General features: G+C 34.1%; 5 protein-coding genes across 5 annotated transcripts; 4 read left to right on the forward strand and 1 right to left on the reverse strand.

The window, feature by feature from the left end:
• LOC104729539 (phosphatidylinositol/phosphatidylcholine transfer protein SFH12-like) lies at nt 52–3,534 on the forward strand. The gene is made up of 12 exons (XM_010448489.2): nt 52–58; nt 149–396; nt 485–562; nt 660–761; nt 852–901; nt 992–1,091; nt 1,179–1,253; nt 1,363–1,428; nt 1,525–1,585; nt 2,575–2,978; nt 3,078–3,152; nt 3,254–3,534. Exons 1-12 carry the CDS (start codon nt 52–54, stop codon nt 3,266–3,268), a joined length of 1,281 nt encoding a protein of 426 aa, XP_010446791.2. The 3' UTR covers nt 3,269–3,534.
• LOC104729541 lies at nt 9,369–12,698 on the forward strand. Its single transcript, XM_010448491.2, has 17 exons — nt 9,369–9,505; nt 9,603–9,685; nt 9,844–9,882; nt 9,970–10,023; nt 10,096–10,170; nt 10,287–10,352; nt 10,440–10,482; nt 10,585–10,630; nt 10,717–10,810; nt 10,900–10,952; nt 11,061–11,248; nt 11,349–11,441; nt 11,579–11,645; nt 11,796–11,862; nt 11,966–12,019; nt 12,162–12,328; nt 12,448–12,698. Exons 1-16 carry the CDS (start codon nt 9,445–9,447, stop codon nt 12,303–12,305), a joined length of 1,227 nt encoding a protein of 408 aa, XP_010446793.1. The 5' UTR covers nt 9,369–9,444; the 3' UTR covers nt 12,306–12,328; nt 12,448–12,698.
• LOC104729542 (peroxidase 49-like) lies at nt 13,577–15,180 on the forward strand. The gene is made up of 4 exons (XM_010448492.2): nt 13,577–13,932; nt 14,014–14,205; nt 14,285–14,450; nt 14,570–15,180. Exons 1-4 carry the CDS (start codon nt 13,711–13,713, stop codon nt 14,980–14,982), a joined length of 993 nt encoding a protein of 330 aa, XP_010446794.1. The 5' UTR covers nt 13,577–13,710; the 3' UTR covers nt 14,983–15,180.
• On the forward strand, nt 18,918–20,249 carry LOC104729543 (50S ribosomal protein L7/L12-like). Its single transcript, XM_010448493.2, has 2 exons — nt 18,918–19,565; nt 19,961–20,249. The coding sequence occupies exon 1, from the start codon at nt 19,012–19,014 to the stop codon at nt 19,552–19,554; it is 543 nt and encodes a 180-aa protein (XP_010446795.1). The 5' UTR covers nt 18,918–19,011; the 3' UTR covers nt 19,555–19,565; nt 19,961–20,249.
• On the reverse strand, nt 20,246–21,441 carry LOC104721132 (probable ubiquitin-conjugating enzyme E2 17). Its single transcript, XM_010448494.2, has 6 exons — nt 21,338–21,441; nt 21,114–21,217; nt 20,932–21,034; nt 20,774–20,837; nt 20,581–20,669; nt 20,246–20,496 (listed from the first exon to the last, which is right to left on the reverse strand). Exons 1-6 carry the CDS (start codon nt 21,362–21,364, stop codon nt 20,401–20,403), a joined length of 483 nt encoding a protein of 160 aa, XP_010446796.1. The 5' UTR covers nt 21,365–21,441; the 3' UTR covers nt 20,246–20,400.

Raw genomic sequence — 21,960 nt, forward strand, 5'->3', positions numbered from 1 at the left:
AATATCAGGTTCTTGGCAACAAGTACCAAAGCAAGTTGCTTGAGATAATTGATGAGAGGTGAGAGCTCCACAAGAAGATTAGCATACACACTATACTTTATGCTTTCTGTTGATGACTGACGTTCTGATATCAATTTGTACGTACCAGTGAACTTCCTGAATTCCTTGGAGGTTCATGTACTNCACGGAGTTGACAAGGAAGGACGACCTGTGTACATTGAGAGGCTAGGTCTAGTAGATTCTACCAAGTTGATGCAAGTCACAACCATGGATAGGTATGTAAACTACCATGTTAGGGAGTTTGAGAGGACATTCAATGTTAAGTTACCAGCGTGCACCATCGCAGCAAAGAAGCACATTGATCAAAGTACAACTATTCTTGATGTCCAAGGAGTGGTATGTGAAAAGTTCACAAAATCAACATACTACTTATTATGGCCATGGTCACTAATTAGAATCTCCCATGGCCTCCTTCTTATAACAGGGACTCAAAAACTTCAACAAGGCTGCTAGAGACTTGATCACGCGTCTTCAAAAGGTTGATGGTGACAACTATCCTGAGGTGTGTTTTACATTTCTATGCTCAGTCATCTCCCATTGGTCCCAACTTCTTTTACCTATGAACTAGCAGTTTAAATTTCTTAACGTCTTTGGATCAGACCTTGAACAGGATGTTTATCATCAATGCTGGCTCAGGATTCAGAATGTTGTGGAACACGGTTAAGTCCTTCCTTGACCCAAAGACTACAGCAAAGATCCATGCAAGTATTCAAGAACCTCTTACTATTGCATGTTCTTGTTTTATTTCCTGAATGATATAAGTGTAAGTAATTAGCTTGTTTGAATATCAGGTTCTTGGCAACAAGTACCAAAGCAAGTTGCTTGAGATAATTGATGAGAGGTGAGAGCTCCACAAGAAGATTAGCATACACACTATACTTTATGCTTTCTGTTGATGACTGACGTTCTGATATCAATTTGTACGTACCAGTGAACTTCCTGAATTCCTTGGAGGTTCATGTACTTGTGCTGACGAAGGAGGCTGCATGCGCTCTGACAAAGGCCCATGGAAAAACCCAGAGATCATGCAGGTGAATGGTCTTTTTCCTAATCCTTACTACAACACATCAACATTAATAAAAAGAGTGAACCTCATTATATACATTTGTTTCTTACAGAAAGTTCAAAATGGTGATCACAAATGCTCAAAGAGATCCCAAGCTGAAAACATTGCAGAGGACACCATCCCTGAGGTCTTGCTTACTTTGAGCTTACCTATATATGCTCTGAATACGTTTCCTTTCCTTGAATCTTCATCACTCCTACCAATGCTAGAGAAACTCATATTCTATAATCTTTCAGGGAAATGATGAATGTACAACAGAGCCGACTTCTGAAGAGGAAAAGGCTTCAACAGGGGTCGAAATTGTAAGAGTGACCAACCTCTATTTTCTAGATAACAAGTGTAGCTCAGCAGATAACCAACACTTTTAGCATTCTCCTTATACGTTTCCTTCTACTCAGGTCCCAGCCGCTCACCCAGCCTGGAACGTACCAGAAGCTCACAAATTTTCCCTCTCCAAGAGTATGATGATGATTCTTGTGCATCCATTTGTTCTTACAGTTTGATTGTTTTACATTAATGTTAAGCTCAAAGANGTATTCAAGAACCTCTTACTATTGCATGTTCTTGTTTTATTTCCTGAATGATATAAGTGTAAGTAATTAGCTTGTTTGAATATCAGGTTCTTGGCAACAAGTACCAAAGCAAGTTGCTTGAGATAATTGATGAGAGGTGAGAGCTCCACAAGAAGATTAGCATACACACTATACTTTATGCTTTCTGTTGATGACTGACGTTCTGATATCAATTTGTACGTACCAGTGAACTTCCTGAATTCCTTGGAGGTTCATGTACTTGTGCTGACGAAGGAGGCTGCATGCGCTCTGACAAAGGCCCATGGAAAAACCCAGAGATCATGCAGGTGAATGGTCTTTTTCCTAATCCTTACTACAACACATCAACATTAATAAAAAGAGTGAACCTCATTATATACATTTGTTTCTTACAGAAAGTTCAAAATGGTGATCACAAATGCTCAAAGAGATCCCAAGCTGAAAACATTGCAGAGGACACCATCCCTGAGGTCTTGCTTACTTTGAGCTTACCTATATATGCTCTGAATACGTTTCCTTTCCTTGAATCTTCATCACTCCTACCAATGCTAGAGAAACTCATATTCTATAATCTTTCAGGGAAATGATGAATGTACAACAGAGCCGACTTCTGAAGAGGAAAAGGCTTCAACAGGGGTCGAAATTGTAAGAGTGACCAACCTCTATTTTCTAGATAACAAGTGTAGCTCAGCAGATAACCAACACTTTTAGCATTCTCCTTATACGTTTCCTTCTACTCAGGTCCCAGCCGCTCACCCAGCCTGGAACGTACCAGAAGCTCACAAATTTTCCCTCTCCAAGAGTATGATGATGATTCTTGTGCATCCATTTGTTCTTACAGTTTGATTGTTTTACATTAATGTTAAGCTCAAAGATTCTTTGTTTTCTTCTAAGCAGAAGAAGTTTATGCTATTCAAGAGGCGTGTAGCAACGCTACAAACGATGGAGGGAGGTCTCCTATTTTCACAGGGGTCATGGCTCTTGTGATGGGTGTTGTCACGATGATTAGAGTGACTAAAAATGTCCCAAGGAAACTTACCGAGTCCACCTTATACTCGAGCCCCATGTACTGTGACGATGCGTCAATGAACAAGAGTGCAATGCAGTCAGAGAAAATGACTGTGCCTGCAATATCAGGGGAAGATTTCATGGCCATCATGAAACGAATGGCTGAGCTGGAACAGAAAGTGACCGTCTTAAGCGCGCAGCCAACAGTTATGCCTCCGGATAAGGAAGAGATGCTTAACGCTGCCATTAGCCGGTCCAATATCTTGGAGCAAGAGCTTGCTGCAACCAAGAAGGTACATCTATATATTCTGAAATCGTTCACATGTGTAATTACTAACACTTCCTCCATTAAAGTTTTTGTTAAGGGTAAGTTTTTTTTTTTTTTTATGCAGGCTTTGGATGATTCACTTGGTCGTCAGGAGGAGCTAGTGGCGTACATCGAGAAAAAGAAGAAGAAGAAGAAGATTGTAAGTCTTCTTCTTTGTTTCAATTGAAACTTGAGACACAAGCCATCATGTTGTTATGTTCTCTCACTGAGTATCTTTCGTTCTGCTTCTTCTCCTTACAGTTCAACTACTGGTGAGGAACCATAAAGGGGAAGAAAGCCTCTTGAAGAGTTAGAGGCTTAAATGGTGGATTGATAATGTTACTTTTTGTGTGTGTGTGTATGTATTGTGTATCCAAATGTCTCGACCAATGCGTGCGCTCACAAATCATCAAAGCCAAAGCTAACTGTAAAACCAATTTCTCGTTTTTAACAAACAAAATTATTAAAGAAAGTTGAAAAGAAAGAAAATTTTGTTCTTTCTTTCTGTGTATATTATTATACTTTCTTATAAATTTACAATGTACATCAAAATTGCAAATTGTATTTTGTGACATTATATGAAATTAGCAAGTAGCGTAGCAACTGGAAAATAGAAATGTTTTGGTCTGGTCTAGACTATCCCAAGTGAAAAAGAAAATAACACAAGAGATAAAAAAAATCCATCTTCTCGTCTATTATTCCAACCGCCGCAGAAGCTCAAACTTCTCCCATGGAAGGGATTCAACGCCACTTGTGAGTACGGGAAACTGATCAGATAACGATGGGATTAAAGTTAGATACTGGTTCATGCTTAGTAAATCTAACCCTTTTTAGCTTGTGAGTGGACTGAAATTTTTGTTGTGAGACTAAATATGTTTACCAATTCATAGCTTAGTAAATCTAATCCTTTTTATTTTTGTTGTTACGTTAAATTTCATTGCTTCATGTAATTATGTCAATTGCCATCACCACTTATTTCACCAATCTTGGAGCCATCGTGGGGCGGATCTACATTATAAAGAGGTGGGGCACGTGCCCTATACTCCTTTTTAAAGTTCTGCTATTAACATTTTCTCGTTAGAATCTTTAGCTCAGTTGGTAATTGTTCCCAATAATAAGCATAAGGTTATATGCAATTATTTCTATTTTCACTTTATTCATATTTCTTTTATTACAAAGTAGACATATATCTTAATTTTAAAAAATATAAGTAATAAACTATTAAAAAATATTATCTCTTTTGTAGTTAATTTATTATTTTTAGGTTTTAAATTTGTGTTATATGATAAGATAAATGAATTTAAATATAGTACAAATATTTATATTTTATAATGAATTATAAGTTTGTAATTGTGTGTTTCCTAATTAATAAATTAAGTACGTATCTAATTAAGCATAATCATAAACCAATATAAACAATACTTTCAAAAAGTTTGGCTCATTTTTTGCACTTCATAGTTCAGACATTAAAATATATTCAAAAATGCAAAATATATAATTTAACATAAATAAAAAAATATATTTATTAACTATATTATTTAAGTGTCTCATACCAAATATTGTCTTGGATCCGCCATACGTACATTCATGGAAAACGCCGATAATCCCGATCGTGACACTTCATCACATCATCGGGTAGCAAAAGACGAAGGAGACAGCTTTTTATGCTGTGAATTCGACATCGACATCGGCGACGTTCAAAGATTGTATCTCTGTGGTTGTTTGTGGTTGTTTGTGGTTTCTGAGAGAGGCGAAAAATAAAGAAAAGAGATCTTTTTCAGTGATTAGAAAACGGTAACAACAAAAAGAAAAAAGAAAATTTGAAATTTGAAACCCTAATCACATGTCGGTGAAACAGAGTTAAGTTGTGTACCAAACATATAACCGTTATGTAATATTTAGTCTCGAGCCCACAGGCCCACAAAGAAACTAATGCATCACCTTGCACATATTAATCTACAATTTTATGTTTTTGTTCTTCTTTTTTTTCCTCTGATGATTTAAGCATTTTTTTTTTTTTAAATTCAAGTTTTGTTTGATGTTTGCTTTTAAAACTTAAACGGTCAAACTTTAGATCCTGACAGAGTTTTTACGTGTTCGATTTCTTTTTCCTTTTTTTTTTCTTTTTCATTTTTTTTTTCTTTCAAACTTTGTATATTTTTGAAATTCAATAATATACTTACAATAATAATTAAATCTTAGTTATTTCTTTCAACCACTCTGATTCCTTCTTTAAATCATATGGAAATGTTAATTTTCTCTTTATTGATCTATACATATATCCATTTATGTTAGTGATATTATATTATTTTCAGTTAAAAAAAAATATTAATGTTGAGAAATCGAATTTTGTAAACAAAAATGGGAAACCCAAGATTTTTTGAAATCTCGAATCAAACCCTTTGTACTTACTTCAACAAAGAAAGCACGGACCTCCTCCAGGCGGGATTATATATACGTTAGCCATAAAATTAGATTTACTAAACTAGTTGTATCAAACTGACATTGATAATGTCCATATTGGAACGATGGATCAATCTTTCAAGAACAAGCCAAAGATTCTTTCATCGTTGGCCTAACTTGAAACAATCGAATAGAAAGTCTTGTTTGTTTGCCATCTAACTAACTCAAGCTTCTGTGTTTCTCTTCCTCCATAAGTTACCTCTATTTCAGACAACATCTTCGTCACATTGTCACAAATAGCCACAGATCCATTATTATTAACCTTCACTATTTCCATCTCCCTCAAAGCAAATTGCAATTCCTATTTCTTACCAGACAAGGCATCTCATTGAAGGAATTGTTGGAATGATCGAGAGGTTTGAAGTGTTAAAGAGAGAACCCAAATCAGAAGGAAGCGAACCAAGAAGCTGGGAACTGGGGAGAGACAGCTCTCCAAGAACATGGAGTGTCGTGTTTGTGATTCCATGTCTGTAACAAGGACAGAGGATCAACGAGAACAGAGGACTTAAATTTCATCAAAACCAACCCATAAGAGTTTAAAGAAGAGGAAGTCAAAAGTCTGAGTGTGTTTGGTTTTAAATTAATCTGCGAGTTGGTGTGCCAACTCAAAGTCCAGCTGTTCTACATTTGGTTCAATCAAAAGAGTGGGAGAGTTTCTTAAGCAGACAAGAATCTTTAAAACCGATGACAAGTTTCTGGTCAAAAATTCTTTAACCAACAAAAAAAAAAAGAAAGAAGAAGCCAAAAAAGCTTAGTGTATGATGAACCTAATATATGTGATTTGGTTCACAACAGCAGCACTCACTCTACTCACTCATATACTGATGTCAAATGATTGATTATATATACACTACGCAAGTTTCTACTCCCCTAGTTGTTTTTCACCATCTCCTTCTCCCTTATCTTCATCCAAAAGTACCGGCGGTTCAAGGTCAAACTATATAATCTCAAGTGGATCACCAACACCATCGTCTTCTCCATCGCTAAGCTCGCCAATTTCGCCTAGTAAGTGTCCTTCCTCCAGGTCTTTGAAAAAAGATGCATCTTCAAACCCAAGAGGAGAATCATCCTCCTCTTCAGAGCTATCCTTTTCCTCTTGAGCCATATTCTGTTTTAGAAACGCCAAATCATGTTAACACCGTATTTGAGTAATGTTTCTTTCCATAGAAAAAGACTAACTTGCCAGAAATGCACACAATCACACAATTAAAACCCTAATTACCGTCTCAGTTATATACAAATGTATCTTCTAATCTAACAAGAAAGATCTCATCCCAAATGATATACGAATTCAAAGCGAACAATAAAGAAACAAAGCATCAACTCCGAGGATCTTGCATCTAACATTACTAAAAACGATCCGCCTACATTTACGCGCGCCCAAAATTCCACTAATACATTGGATACATATCCCTAATTTACTCCTGTAACCAACGGAGCAAAAATCAAATCATACCTCTTCTTCTTCTGCTTTAAACTGAAGCTTCACTTTCTCCCTCTCCAGTATCAGCTTCTCCCTTCGCCCGTTCATCTCTTCAACCTCGGAAAGAAACACTCCGTGAAGAATCTCCTTCTGAACAGCGCTACTTGCTTCAAAGATTTGGTTGTAGCGCCGGTAATCAGCCCGAAGCAGTTTCGATCGCGCCGCCAAAGAGGTGTAATCCACCATTGGAGCGACGTTGACCATGAAAGTAAAAGTTATTTCACAAAGATGAAGCTTTTGCTTTTCATTATGCTTAAACAGCGCTAGAAAAACCCTAGAAGATTTCTAGAAGGATCTCGAGAGTTCTGCCAGATGTCGGGATCAGCTTGAACAGGAAGGATCGAGGGTTGAGAATGGATTCGACAACTTGATTGCCTCCGTACTGTCCTCAACTCTGCTTCCGGTTTTGTCTTTATGCAAGATGACCGTTGAAGAAGATAAAGAAGGCTTTGCTGGGTTTCGTTGACTGAATTTGAGATGTTCTCAGTCTTATTGGGCTTGGACAAACTTATCTGACTCATCTCTTCCTTTCTTGAAGTGGCGTCGTTTTGGGAGGGAACCAAAAACTCTGTTTTTGGTGTCGTGCTGTTATCAGATTCGATTCGATTCGATTCTCTCGCAGAGAGAGAGCTAGTGGCGTACATCGAGAAAAAGAAGAAGACGAAGAAGATTGTAAGCCTTTTTCTTTGTTTCAATTGAAACTTGCGACACAAGCCATCATGTTGTTATGTTCTCTCACTGAGTATCTTTCGTTCTGCTTCTTCTCCTTACCGTTCAACAACTGGTGAGGAACCATTAAGGGGAAGAAAGCCTCTTGAAGAGTTAGAGGCTTACATGGGGGATTGATAATGTTACTTTTTGTGTGTGTGTATTGTGTATCCAAATGTCTCGACCAGTGCGTACACTGACAAATCATCAAAGCTAAAGCTAACTGTAAAACCAATTTCTCGTTTAAAAAAAAAATATTAAAGAAAGTTGAAAAGAAAGAAAATTTTGTTCTTTCTTTCGGTGTATATTATTATACTTTCTTATAAATTTACAGTGTACATCAAAATTGCAAATTGTATTTTGTCACATTATATGAAATTAGCAAGTAGCGTAGCAACTGGAAAATGGAAATGTTTTGGTATGGTCTGGAGTTTGGACTATCCCAACTGAAAAAAGGAAATAACTTTTTAAAAAAACTAGGGGTGTACATACATACTTTAATTACCATTACTCAACGAAATACACGTGGATGCATACATACTTTAATTATTTTAGTTATTTGTAATTTAGATGGTATGTTGTGTTTGTTTATAAGAATCTGAATATTTTTCTTATCAAAATTCATATTTTTACGTGTAAATTTAACTGTGTCAAATTATTAGAGAAATGGTACTGAGAGATATGAATTTTACGTATATTCCCATTGACACTCTAAAAACCTTTAACATTCTTCCAACACCGTAGATCTTCTTGTTTGATATCTAAAGTTTGTGAAAACAAATGTGAAAATTAAGACTTAAAAAGCAAAGTCATTAATGTCGCTGATCTCAAAGCATTAAATATCATTCGAATAAATCACCATCATCAGTTATTTCATTGTCTATATGATTTCACCAAAATTATATCATCTAAACACTTTAATCTAATACTTTAGAAATTAAATCCTAAACTTAAAATAATTAACTAAATCATAAAAATAAATTAACATATTATTATTTTACAACTGTGTCAACTAGCTATTCTTATGAAAATTTGTGAAGTGTGTATTATAGTTGTGCACAAAACTTGTTTTAGTACTAATATTTTAGTATATTGTATCTTAATATAATTTAAATACAGTTAAGATAAGTAATGATAATTTTAATATAATAATAATCCAAACTATTTTAATTATATCTATATTAACATTTTTGAAGTACATTTTGTAATCTAACATTTTATTTGTAAGATTTGCAGAAATAATCCTTTGCGATATAAATAAATATTAAAACTTAGATAAAATTTTGTAATAATATCTAACTAAGAATGTTAACCATAATATCTTACTTTCCTTAATTATGATTTTTTATGGAAAACTTTCCTTAATTTTTTTTTTAATGGAAATATCTATACAAAATCACAATTCAACAATCCAACTTTTTATTGCCAATACCCTAAAATATATAAGATATTATATTATCTATATTTAAAATAAAAAGGCTTAATCAATTATAATATAACATTATATATCTATAGAAATAAAATAAAATAAAAAATAATCTAAATCCTAGTTACCAGTTGAAAAATAATTAGTTGCATGTTTGGCAGCAAAGTAGACATTCGGTTGTTAGATAACATCAGAACCTAATTTGAATTCCGGATTGGTTATTTAATTTAAACCGGATCGGTTTATTAGAGAGAGACCTTCGGAGCCGTTTAGAAGGTTCCAGTCGTCGTCTTTGCTGCCTTGTTGATAGAGAGTGAAATCAACAATCCGAATCGGAGACGACGAAGACCCAAGTTTCCAGGTTTTAAAACTATGCAGATACTGAGGTGCCCATCGAGAGAGCACAGTTTCATTCTATTTCTCTTCATCTCTGGTAAAAAAAAAACCTCGTCTATACGAATTTGCCCATCTCGTTGATTTTTTCCCCTCATTTGAAAACTTTAATCTTTTTTTTTGGCAAATGCGTGCAGCTTTTGTAATTGGTGCTGCATCTGTTCCCGTTCCTGATTCTAACTGCTACGCTATTGACAATTCAAGTCGTCTTGTCGATTTTGTATCCTTTTTCTATTATTGTGTTGAGGCTGCTTAAGAAGAAGCAAGCTTTAGGATCAGTTCTTGGTTGAAGAATAATAGTAAAGTAGTTTCCTTTGTTGCATTGGTTTGATTTAGTGTCTTGTAAAGCTGCTTCCTTTAACTTGGGTTTTTGATCAGAGCAGCTGGATCGGCCATCCTTTTGAATATGATGGCAAGGTTGTGTGTCTCATATTATAAAGCTGAGAGTTAGTTTTTTTTAAGGCCTTTGGGTTTTAATTAGGTTTTTGGTCTTTATTGGTATAGGAATTTGATTTGGTGGTTAGATTTTGCAAGGATGTGGAAACAAGAGGCCAGGCGGTATAATTCTTACATCATCAGAATGCTTAGTTCAACTCTAGATTCTACATATATGACTTTTGTTGTTTGCAGGGATATGTTGATTTCGGACGATTTGACCCTTTAAGCTACTTTGTATCTAGTTCTGGAAGTTTTTATTTCGTTCAAGTAAGAGCTCTCTCTTCTTTGCTCTCCTGTTAGTTTTGGTTAGATATCTACACATGCAGTTTGGAACATGGATTTACTTGTTAATGTTTGGTTCATGATCAATGATATACATATAGGGGTTTTACCATGGCGACCTGTCAAATTGTGAACATAGTTATGACAAACTTGGACGTACAGCACAGGTTAGAGATATCTACACAAGTGTCTTATTTTTGAAGGTTTTTTTAGTGCTTCTATTCTTTTGAGTATTGTTTCTCTGTTTTGTTCAGGTCAATATTATTTGTGGGAACTGTGGTGATGGACGTTGTAAAGGTGTGTCTCCTTCTGTTTTATTCCATTACAGATGTTACTTTGAAATGCTCCTCAATTCCTGGAAAGCTATCAAGTTTTTATTCTTTCTTTTTCTTATTTCAGGTGGACTTGGATGCATATGTAGTGTCACCCAAGATTCAACTTGCAGGTCTGTCTGCTACTATTTGTCATCCACGAATCTTGGTATAGTCGATTTTTCTTACAACAAATTCTTGCTCTTTCCCACTGGTCCAGAGTTACTGTCGAGTTGGCTATTCCATGTGAGAAACCTGGCCCGCGGGTGTTTAAGGGATTCACAGTCGGTTTGCATCCTCGCTCATGGGAAGTTGTAAGAAACGAACAAGCCCAATTTTCTGATTACAGCTGTTTTTTTTTTCATACTGAGCATAAACTTAAAATTGGATTTTCAACCTGCAGATTTATAATGGGATGACACAGTTTGGATTTGATAAGCCCCGGCGTGAGTATAGGTATGAAATCAAGAAATTTGTTTATTAGTGTTCGAGTTGCTGATAGACCTTTTGCTGAGCTGTAGAGAACTATGTGTATTTACATCCTGAAGTGTTTCTGATTTGTAGTTTCAAGACCGAGCAGACTCATCTTACTCTCTATATGACTGCAATTGCTTCTCTTTCAACATTGGTAGGAAAGCCTATCATCAAGGTTTTCCCAGAGAATGGTCTTGATGTGAAGATAGCTGGTTCTTCCTTTACTGGGAATCATCCAACAACCTTATCACCTTCAACTTTAGTACTGGATTGGAACTGTAATAAGTCCTGTCATCTTGCTTTTTGCATTGTGCCACTGCATTGATCTTTGCTACGAATTCTGTAACCTTTTCTTGTTTTCTCCCGGAAATTTCAAAGGTGAGAAATCTCGGCGAACTCCATATGAAGTCAATGTCACCATCCCAGTGGATGGTTATGATCCTGTTCAGTTTTTCCTCACAAAACTCTGCGGTGAGGTTATTATACACTCGCCTTATTAACCACAATGCACTCCCCTTGAGCTGAATATTTCCATTGCTTGCTCACTCTCCCCCTCTCTCTCTCTCTCTCTCTGACACATACAAGTTTTTGTTCCTAAATCAATTCAGAATACAACCAAGGTAGTGAAGGAGGATCAGCGAAGGGATGGGCTATATTTGGAGTTTTTTCCTGCGTGTAAGTAAACCTCACTCTCAGAATCTTACTGACATTTACAACATAACCATTTTTGTCTTGCACATAATAATGCTTTGTAATTTTACATGCCGGTCATATAACTGGACAATTAACTCAATTCGTGTGTTCTGCTTTGTTTCTTCTGATCAGATTCCTCGTTGCATCTATGCTTTTCTGCTGTGGAGGCTTTATATACAAAACAAGAGTAGAACGTGTGGTAATCTTCAATCCATTTACTTCCATTCTTGATTCTCTAGTTCTTCTTTCACGTTATATGCACACACACATACACAATCACTGACATGTTCATATGGATGCAGCGTGGAATTGAGGCATTGCCAGGGATGTCACTTCTATCGGGCTTATTAGAAACTGTAAGTATTACAAGAAAACTCAAAGGATTCCATTTATGCAAAATCAAGGAGTAAAGTCACTGTTGGTCTTTGGTACAAATTTATGGATCTATCAAGATACAATTTCCATGTAAGCTTAATTGATTTTGGTCTTCATATATAGGTGAGTGGAAGTGGACAAAGCTACTCAAGAACTGAAGAGATCAACAATGCATTTGCTAATGAAGTCTCATGGGATCGCTCTTCCGCATCCTCTACTCAAACAACAACACAGAGACCAAGTGAAAGAACATATGGTGCGATCTAACATTGTTGACTGCTTCACAAGAGGTACTGCGATTTTCAGATTTTACTTTTTATGTTTAGTTTCTAGAAAGAGGGGAAAATGTTTATCGAGTCAAAAAGTTAAAAAGCCCTTCACTTCACCTTGAGGTTGTTTTTAACTGCAGATTCATGTGTTATAATCGTAAAAGACAAACAAACAAAAAGGTATTGTTTCTTTGCTTTGGTTACAAGAACAAGAGTGTGTTTGTAAAAGTCAACAAAGATTGAAACTTTACAAGAGAGTTTTTTGTCAAAGGAGTAGTTAGAATCTCTTCCTACTCTCTTATCTTTCTCACTACACAAAAAGACTTGGACTTTGTCTACGCAAACATGTTCTTTTATTAACCAAGTCCTTAGCAAAAGTAATTATTTTTTATTTAATTTTTGCATTCCTCTTTAAGATTTTAGTTAGGTCTAGGCTTTATATTATTTACTTTCTTAAAATATATGATCTGATTATTCTGTTCATACTTACCTCGCTTTTTATCTTTCTTCTACAGAAAGATAGATCAGTAGAAATTTAGTCTCTTGATTCTACTTTCGGAAAATAACATCTCAATAGGTCTTGACTGAACCAAATAGATTAACTATTAAGACATTCCCACGATTCTGATCTTGAGTTATTATCATTACGAGAAAACATAATTTACTATTTGTGATTAGATGGACTACCAATAAAGTAGTTATGTTTTTTTCATCTTACTTTGAAGAAGTCAGAAAAAAAAAACATCAAATATTGAAGACTGAAGACCTATCTTTACGGCTTTTATGTTACTGTTTGACATTTTTAACTGTCTACTCAATTGACACAATGACACGCTATAATGATATTATCTTTGGAATTAGGCTTCCTTGTAATTACAATTCTATTTATATTGTAGTTTTTTAAATGTGCGCTGAATGAAAAATGTCTCAATCAAACGATATGGTGAATCAAGAAAATTCCGAGGGAAAATTTTGTATTCTTCAAATTTCAAATTATTGTTATGAGTCGTTAAAATATAGATTTACAATTTAAGATTAATAAAACTCAAAGCTTGCTTTGCTTTTCCCCTCAAAGTTTCCAAAGTCAAGTTAATTTTAAATACAATTAATGTTAATTAACTAAACCAAAAAGGAGGCTAATTCGTCAAACTTAGCATGCAATGTTGGGTACCAAACACAAGCATTTTAATCTTCTTGTTCTCCAATAAATTTTTACAAATGTTTATTTTTGCATTTCCTTAGTTATGTTATCTTCTTTCCAATTTAACTAATACCAACTCCATTTCTTCTTGCTTATTCATCTTCAGAGTCGTTTTCCTATAAATATCTTCTTCGTCTCATCTTACTTCATATCGCTCATCAACATAAACTCTTCTAATTATCTCATCTTCTTGTTGAAAGTAATGGCAAGACTCACTAGCTTTCTCCTTCTTTCTCTCCTTTGCTTTCTCCCATTTTGCCTCTGCGACAAGAGCTATGGAGGAAAACTCTTCCCGGGTTATTACGCCCATTCATGCCCACAAGCCGGTGAGATCGTGAGATCAGTTGTAGCTAAAGCTGTTGCTAGAGAGACCCGTATGGCTGCTTCCTTGTTGAGACTTCATTTCCACGACTGTTTCGTTCAGGTTTGGTTAATCTCTTTTAGTTTTCACCATTTTTTGGTTTGTTTAAGTTTACTTGTTTAACAAGGTAGCTTTGAAATGCAGGGATGTGATGGTTCTTTGCTTCTAGACAGCGGTGGGAGGATAGTGAGTGAGAAAAGCTCAAACCCTAACAGCAAATCAGCTCGTGGGTTCGACGTAGTTGACCAAATCAAATCTGAACTGGAGAAACAGTGCCCTGGAACTGTTTCTTGCGCTGATGTTCTTACCCTAGCCGCTAGAGACTCCTCTGTTCTTGTAAGTCTCTTCCATAATTATTCTCTATGGTCTACTAAAACTGAAACATCAGCTAACTCGGTCTCGTTTTTTGGTTTAGACCGGTGGACCAAGCTGGGTTGTTCCATTGGGAAGAAGAGATTCGAGAAGTGCAAGCTTAAGTGGTTCGAACAACAACATCCCTGCTCCAAACAACACTTTCAGTACCATTCTCTCGAAGTTTAACCGTCAAGGACTCGATGTCACAGACCTTGTTGCTCTCTCCGGTAAGCTTTCGTCATTCTATCATATATAGTTGCTTCACACACAAGGAACTAAATTAAAAGAAACCCCATTACACATTACTTGCTTCTCAAGCCACCACACTTTTTAAATGTTTTCTCAGGTAGTCACACCATCGGATTCTCGAGATGCACTAGTTTCAGACAGAGGTTGTACAACCAGTCCGGAAATGGCCGTCCAGACATGACATTGGAACAATCTTTCGCTGCTAACTTGCGCCAAAGGTGTCCAAGATCCGGTGGGGACCAAAATCTTTCGGTGTTGGACATCATCAGCGCTGCGAAGTTCGACAACAGCTATTTCAAGAACTTGATAGAGAACAAGGGTTTGTTGAACTCAGACCAGGTTTTGTTCAGCAGTAACGAGAAATCGAGAGACCTTGTGAAGAAGTATGCAGAAGATCAAGAAGAGTTTTTTGAGCAATTTGCGGAATCAATGATCAAGATGGGAAATATCTCTCCTTTAACGGGTTCGAGTGGCGAAATAAGGAAAAACTGCAGGAAGATGAACTCTTGAATTCGTGCTATAAGAAAAAAATAGATACAAAAAAATATATTCGGAAGAACTGTGTGACACTTGCTTTTACTTTGGGGGTGTGTTTTTTCTTGGTTCTGTCATTCAATTTGAAGTTTTAAGTTGTGTTATTTTGCTTTGTATTATCTTAAGAGATGAAGTTTGAATTTTATCAAACGAAGTAATTTTTTTTGTTCGAAATATATTTTAAGAAAGATTTCAATATTTTCCAAATTCTTTAAAAACGAACAAAGTTTAAACAAAACCTAATCTATGAATAGAAACTATAAGTGAACAAAATTAAACACAAAAGTTTCAATCGATGACCACCACGGAAGATTAAACACAAAGTTTAATCTATAGTTTACCCCAAATCCCCAATCGATGTGAGATAAATTTAGTGGGCTTTTATGGGCCATTCAATTTTTTTTTTTTTGTCAATTCAAAATATTTTTTTTCTTTCTAAATTCATAGATATGAATTAGATTCAGTTTAGGCTCAATAACGACTTCATATGTTCACTTATAGTTTACCCCAATCGATATTCACTTATAGTTTACCCCAATTGATGACCACTATGTAAGCACTGTGGAGGATGAACCAGACGAAGCCACTAGAGAGCGACAGTTCTTGTAGACCATAGAAAACGCCCAAAAAAAAAGTGATCTTTCTTGGCTCTCAAACAAATTGCAACAGTTGCTTTTTTACGTTTACAACATAGCTACTGAAATGAATTCTTGCTTTTCTACTTCCCCGAACCCTGATTAGAAAACGGTAATAAGTAAGATTTCACTATCTCTTTATTGGTCCATTTGTCATTTTTTAAAAAAAATTTAATTAAACAACACATTTAATCATATACATTAATGCATACTTTAAATTCATTATTTACTACTAAATTGTAACTCAAATTACATAAATTGTGATTTGACTTTTTCTCTTCCATTCATTTTCATTTAAACATACTATTAATTATAATTGTAACTTTTCTAATTTAATTATTTTAGAAATATAACTTCCATCATTTTTTATCCTATAAATAATCAATCTCACATCCTCCTCCACCATATCCCAAATCCTAAATATTTTCTTAGTTTTTTATAATGTTTTTGCATAGGTTGAAAACCCAATTAAGGGTTTGATTATATTTTTGTTTACTATATATTTTACATATTTAAAATACATATGTATTCTAATATGTATAATAAAATTTTGATGACCATAATAATATTTTGGTTATAACCATCTCAAGGGAATCAAACTAAAGAAAACATCTTAATTCTTTACTTAAGATGTTTGTTTAGTTCTTACAAATTCATGTATATTTATTTTGTTCTTCAAATTTGAAATGTTCTCATGAAATAATTTTTTTAATATAATTATCAAATCAATTTTTTTTACCTCTCTCTTACCTCCAATAAGATTGTAATAAATATATTTTAGAATACTCATCATTATATTTAGTTTGTGATTCAACATATAAAAATAATTATTTGAAAATTTAATTCAAATATGTACTTTAAGGATTTCGCTATATAGAAAACAATTTGATATTTATTTTCTTTCTAGCTTTTACTACAACGATGAAAAATTAAAACTAAGCCTAGCAATATAACTTAAATTAAGGGGAATATAAAAGATTGTAATATAATTATCAAATCAATTTTTCTTAACTCTCACTTACATCCAACAAAATTGTAACACATTTATTTTAGAATAATAATCTTTATATTCAGTTTGTGATTCAACATATAATGATATAAAAATCACTATTTTTAATTTAATTCAAATATGTACTTTAAAGATTTTTCTATATAGAAAAGCAAATTGATTTTTTTTCTATCTAGCTTTTATTACAAGGACTAACAATTATAACTAAACCTAGCAATATATCTTAAACTAAGTGGAATATATAAAAAAAATTTATAAAAAAAAATCTTTGGGAATTTTATTTTAAAAATTTGATTGCATTTCATATGATTTTATAGGAAATATGTATTTTTCATAATAGTTTAGTTTTTAATTATGAAATACTTTAGATTATGTGTTAGTTTGTATGGAAAACTTAAATTATATATTTAAATTACATAGTAAACATTTTTAATATCTTAAATTTTGTTACATATTAACAAAAATTTACTATGTAATTTAAATATATAATTTAAGTTTTTCATACAAACTAACACATAATCTAAAGTATTTAATAATTAAAAACTAAACTATTATGAAAAATAAATATTTCCTATAAAATCATATGAAATGCAATCAAAATTTTAAAATGAAATTCCCAAAGATTTTTTTTATATATTTTTTTTATATATATTCCATTTCATATAATTTTATTTTCAGTTATGATTTTATTACTCAAATGCTCAAAAATACTAATGAAAATTATTATCAAAGTTGAACAATAAAAATACAAATAACTTTAACAGATATGTATAATGTATGTTTGATTATATTTTAAAAAGTTATATATTTTGATATTGTATGATTTGAATAAATAAAAGTGTAAAAAATGTTAATGGCATTTAAATTAACTTGTATTATCTTTGTATGGTTATCAAATAAATTTAAATTAATTAATATATATTATTATACAACAATCCGCACATTTGCGCGGGATATTACCTAGTAAAAAAGAAAAAGTAAACTTTGAAATTTGAAACCCTAAACACATATCTCTAACCTGTGACCCAAACATATTTAGTATCGAAAAGATTTTCAGCCCACTCACAAGTCCATAATGGTCTATTAAAATATGCATCCCTGCACATATTTAATTTACTAATTTATGTTTTTGTTCTTCCTTTTTTTCACTGATGATTTAAGCATTTTTTTCTTACAATTTTTATTAAGTTTTGTTTATGTTGTTTTTACAATTTTGGGTACTAACTTTACGGTCAAACTTAAACGTATTCGATTTCTTTTATTATTAATATTTTTTTGTCCAAACTTTGTATATTTTAGAAATTCAATAATATACTTACAATAATAATCAAATCTTACTTATTTCTTTCAACCACTCCTATATCTTCTTTAAACCATATGGAAATGTTAATTTTCTCATCTTTTAAATATCCACTTTGGTTAGTGATATTATATTATTTTCAGTTAAAAAATTATTAGTGTTGGGAAATCGAATTTTGGAAACAAAAACAAGAAGTCCAAGTTTTTTTGATACGCGCCGAAAAAGGTTAGCCATAAATTTTTTACTAAACTAGATTTACTAAGCTATGAATTGGCATCTAACTTCGTTCATGTCATTGCCTGATCAGTCTCTAGGATTGTTTTCTATTTTGCTTTGTATTTTAAGAGATTAGTTTGAGATTTGAATTTATTAAACCAAGTAATATTTTTATTCGCAAAATATTTTAAAATATATTTTCAATCATCATTTTCCAAATTCTTTAAAAACGAACAAAGTTTAAACAACAATCAAACACAAAAGTTTGAATTAGTCACACATAGTGATGTTAATATGGGCGCATATCCACCCCATTCAAACCCAACTCATATAAAATCCAGCCTATTTGACATTAAACCCATTTAAGTTTTGCCCATTTAAATAGGAATATGGGTAGGTAAATCCATAAACCCATTTAGACCCATATAAGCTCATCCAAACTCAATATTATTTTACTTTTACTCTAAAAATCATTATGAACCTGAAGTAATTAAAAACAAAATACTGATGATTAAAAACAAAATATAGATGTAAAATACAGATGTAAAAATTAACCAAAATATTTGCCTAAATATGAGAGATTTGAGGAAACAAATCTTAACCTTGTGACTCACACAATATTAGAGTGTGTCATCTGAAATCGTTATTGGACCTAAACAGAACCTAATCTATGAATTTAGAAAGAAAATGATATTTTGAACGGCCCATAAAGGCCCACCAAATAATCTCCGGCTAGTTAGGGTTTATGCTTTCTTCTCCAATTTGAGCTTCAGATGCTCTGACATGAGTTCTCAACGAAGCTAACATCAAACTGAATTGAGTTGAGAGAGAGTGTGTGTGAAACGATGCAGAATCTTCGAATCATCTCATCTCACTTGTCACGAGGTTTGAAATCCATCAAGACACACCCAAGTTCCTTTCAGTTGATCTCGATCCAATCTCGGAGCTACTCATCGCCGGCGACTCAATCGGAGAACGTATCCAAAATCGTGAATGAGCTATCGAATCTCACTCTTTTGGAAACAATGGACCTGACTGAGATCCTTAGGCAGAAGCTAGACGTCAGTGAGGTGCCTGTGATGGCGGCGATGATGCCAGGGATGTCGTTACCGGGATCTGGAGCCGGTAAATCCTCCGCCGCCGGAGCAGGTACAGAGAAGAAGAAGGAAGCAAAGACTGCGTTCGATGTGATGCTTCAAGCGTACGAAACAGCGGGGAAGATCAAGGTGATTAAAGAAGTGAGAACGATTACGAGTTTGGGGTTGAAGGAAGCGAAGGATTTGGTTGAGAAAGCTCCAACGTTGTTGAAGAAAGGAGTTAGTAAGGAAGAAGCAGAGAAGATCATTGAGAAGTTGAAGGCTGTTGGAGCTAAAGTTGCTATGGAGTGACCATTGTTTAGGTACCTCTTTTGAAAATTGCCTTCGATTGCTCTTGAGGAGATGGATTAGGTTTTTAATTGTGTGAGCATGGTGTTGAATTTGTATTAGGTATGAGAATTTGGAAAAGAACAGTTTTTTGGTTCTGGAATTGCATAAAGTTGCTTCCTTTTTTCTATGGGAAGTAAAAGTTCTGAGCTTGATGTTGTTGAGTTTCATCTCATAAAGGGCTTTTGAAGTTACTTGTCAAAATGTACAGAGCAAAAACAATGTTCAGTTGAATGAATCTTGTAGGCAGAGCAATTAGAATAGCTCTTGTAGTCTATTGGGAGTAAACATGTGAACAGATTTGTCTAGAAACAACAACGACCGTTTTGTCTTTGATTCACATGCTGAAGCTTTTAGTTTTTGAATGCAGGTGTTATTAAAACTGGAGCATGACATGGAACAACTGAAGCTTTCTGAGTTCTGATGAGTAGTCCTTCCAAGTGTTTATTACAAATGTAACATGTCATGGAAAGTCATTAGAGGCTCTATTCATTAGAGGTAGAAACAGATTTTTGTCTTCAATCAAATATACACGAAGGCTTGTTGTTAGAAGCAAAGTTCTCTTCTTTGGATCAAATCATTCTCTCAGTTCTTGGTTTGTACTAACAGTTGTTGATGATCTCTTCTTTCATTAATAAACGAATCATGTTATTTCCAAACTTTCAAGTTTTATGCTTCAAGCTTTTCATTTGGTTTAACTGTAGAAAGAAGCTGTTCTTGTTTTAAATATAACAACAGATCAGGAGGAACTCGACCTGAGCTCATACAATATGTTTGTAATCACAATATTATAGGAACATATAGGAGTTGTTATACTTTGTCGTCATGGAAACGCCACCTAGTTTCTTTTGGAGATCTTCCATGTTTGCAGTTTTTCAAGTAATGGTCATTGTCTTTCGGCTTTTGCTGCAAGGAGAGAACAATCAACATCATAAGAAAAAAAAGGATACTGTGATAGCCTTGGAAAGAAAATATGTGTTACACACAAACCTTCACGGGTGAGCTGGAGAGCATTGAGAGAATACTGAGACAGATCGAACTTAGTCTCATCGCTGGTGACCACGAATCATACAAAACATCTGCATCATAAAAAAAATTACACATAGAAGCTCTTGTCATTGGGACTTGGAAAGAGAGATGACAAAGTACTAGTTGAGTCATTGTGTGTTTAGTATGTTCTTACCCAAACAGATGTGACCGTTGCTATAAATATGAGGATGAAGTGGAGCTGGATGCTGAAAGATGACCTGTTTAATCAGCGAAACCATTGGGTTATGGGGTTTGATGCGATGATTAGATACCGTCCTAAGTATGATTAAGAAAAGGAGTTTGAGGACGAACCTGTGGAGCTTCCATAGGATAATGCTCAGGGAACTCAACCTGAAGTTGGTAAGTTTCATTGGCATAAAGAGTTCCTGGAGCTCCATGCACTTCAATGATCCATCTGTTCACACCAACAATTCAACATTACATCATTGGTTATCGATACTAAAAGCAAAGACAGGAAAGCGGGTTTATTATACCGTTGGAGATTGTCAGAGACTCTGTGCTTGAAACCAAAAGGAGGACTGGTTTGCCACTCCATAAACTCTTTCTGCAACCGGTTCGCGGCGATTTTGGTCAGACCCTAACATAATAAGAACAAAAGAGGAGATGATCAATCAAACCAAATAAAACAATTTGACCCAAAAAGAAAGAAAAAAAATGGTATGTTATATATATATACTTAAAGAAGCAAGTAACCAACCTTGCGAGTTGATGCAGAAGAACTCATTTGTGTTTGAAGTTATTACAGTGAGAGAGAGAAAGAGAGAGAGATTGTGTGTGTGTTTTGTCTCCTCAGCCATATCCATGAGCTTTTTATAGTGTCTTATCATCTTCGTAGTTGTGTCTAAAGCGTTTGGATCTATATGTCCAGTCATCAACCCGACGTCGTTTTATCGTGTCAGCCTTCTTTAATTCGGGACTTTCCACTTGTGTTGGAGAACCGAATCTTCACTCAAAACCAGTTAGGAATATTATCATAAAAACACTCTAATTTTCAGAAAACGAAATTCCCTAAATTAAAAATCTCATACTATTCTTAGTATAATCAAACTGGTGCATGTATATTAACGCCAAAAAAATTTGAGCATGCATCAGGTATAACTTGACCCGTAACATTGTTTTAATTTATTTCCCATTAATGGATCCATTATTCATCGACGATACCTTGGATTTCTTTTTTATTGATAACATATTGCTTTCACTGTCTTGTTGGCCTTTGTGAATTGTGATTATTTTGAATGGATCGATGGTTACAAAAGTATAAGCAACTTGATGGTATATCAAATTTGACTAGTCATAATTACAAATTTACAATCATGATGT

This window comes from Camelina sativa, chromosome 12 (genome assembly GCF_000633955.1).
Source record: "Camelina sativa cultivar DH55 chromosome 12, Cs, whole genome shotgun sequence".
NCBI classification, from domain to species: Eukaryota; Viridiplantae; Streptophyta; class Magnoliopsida; order Brassicales; family Brassicaceae; genus Camelina; species Camelina sativa.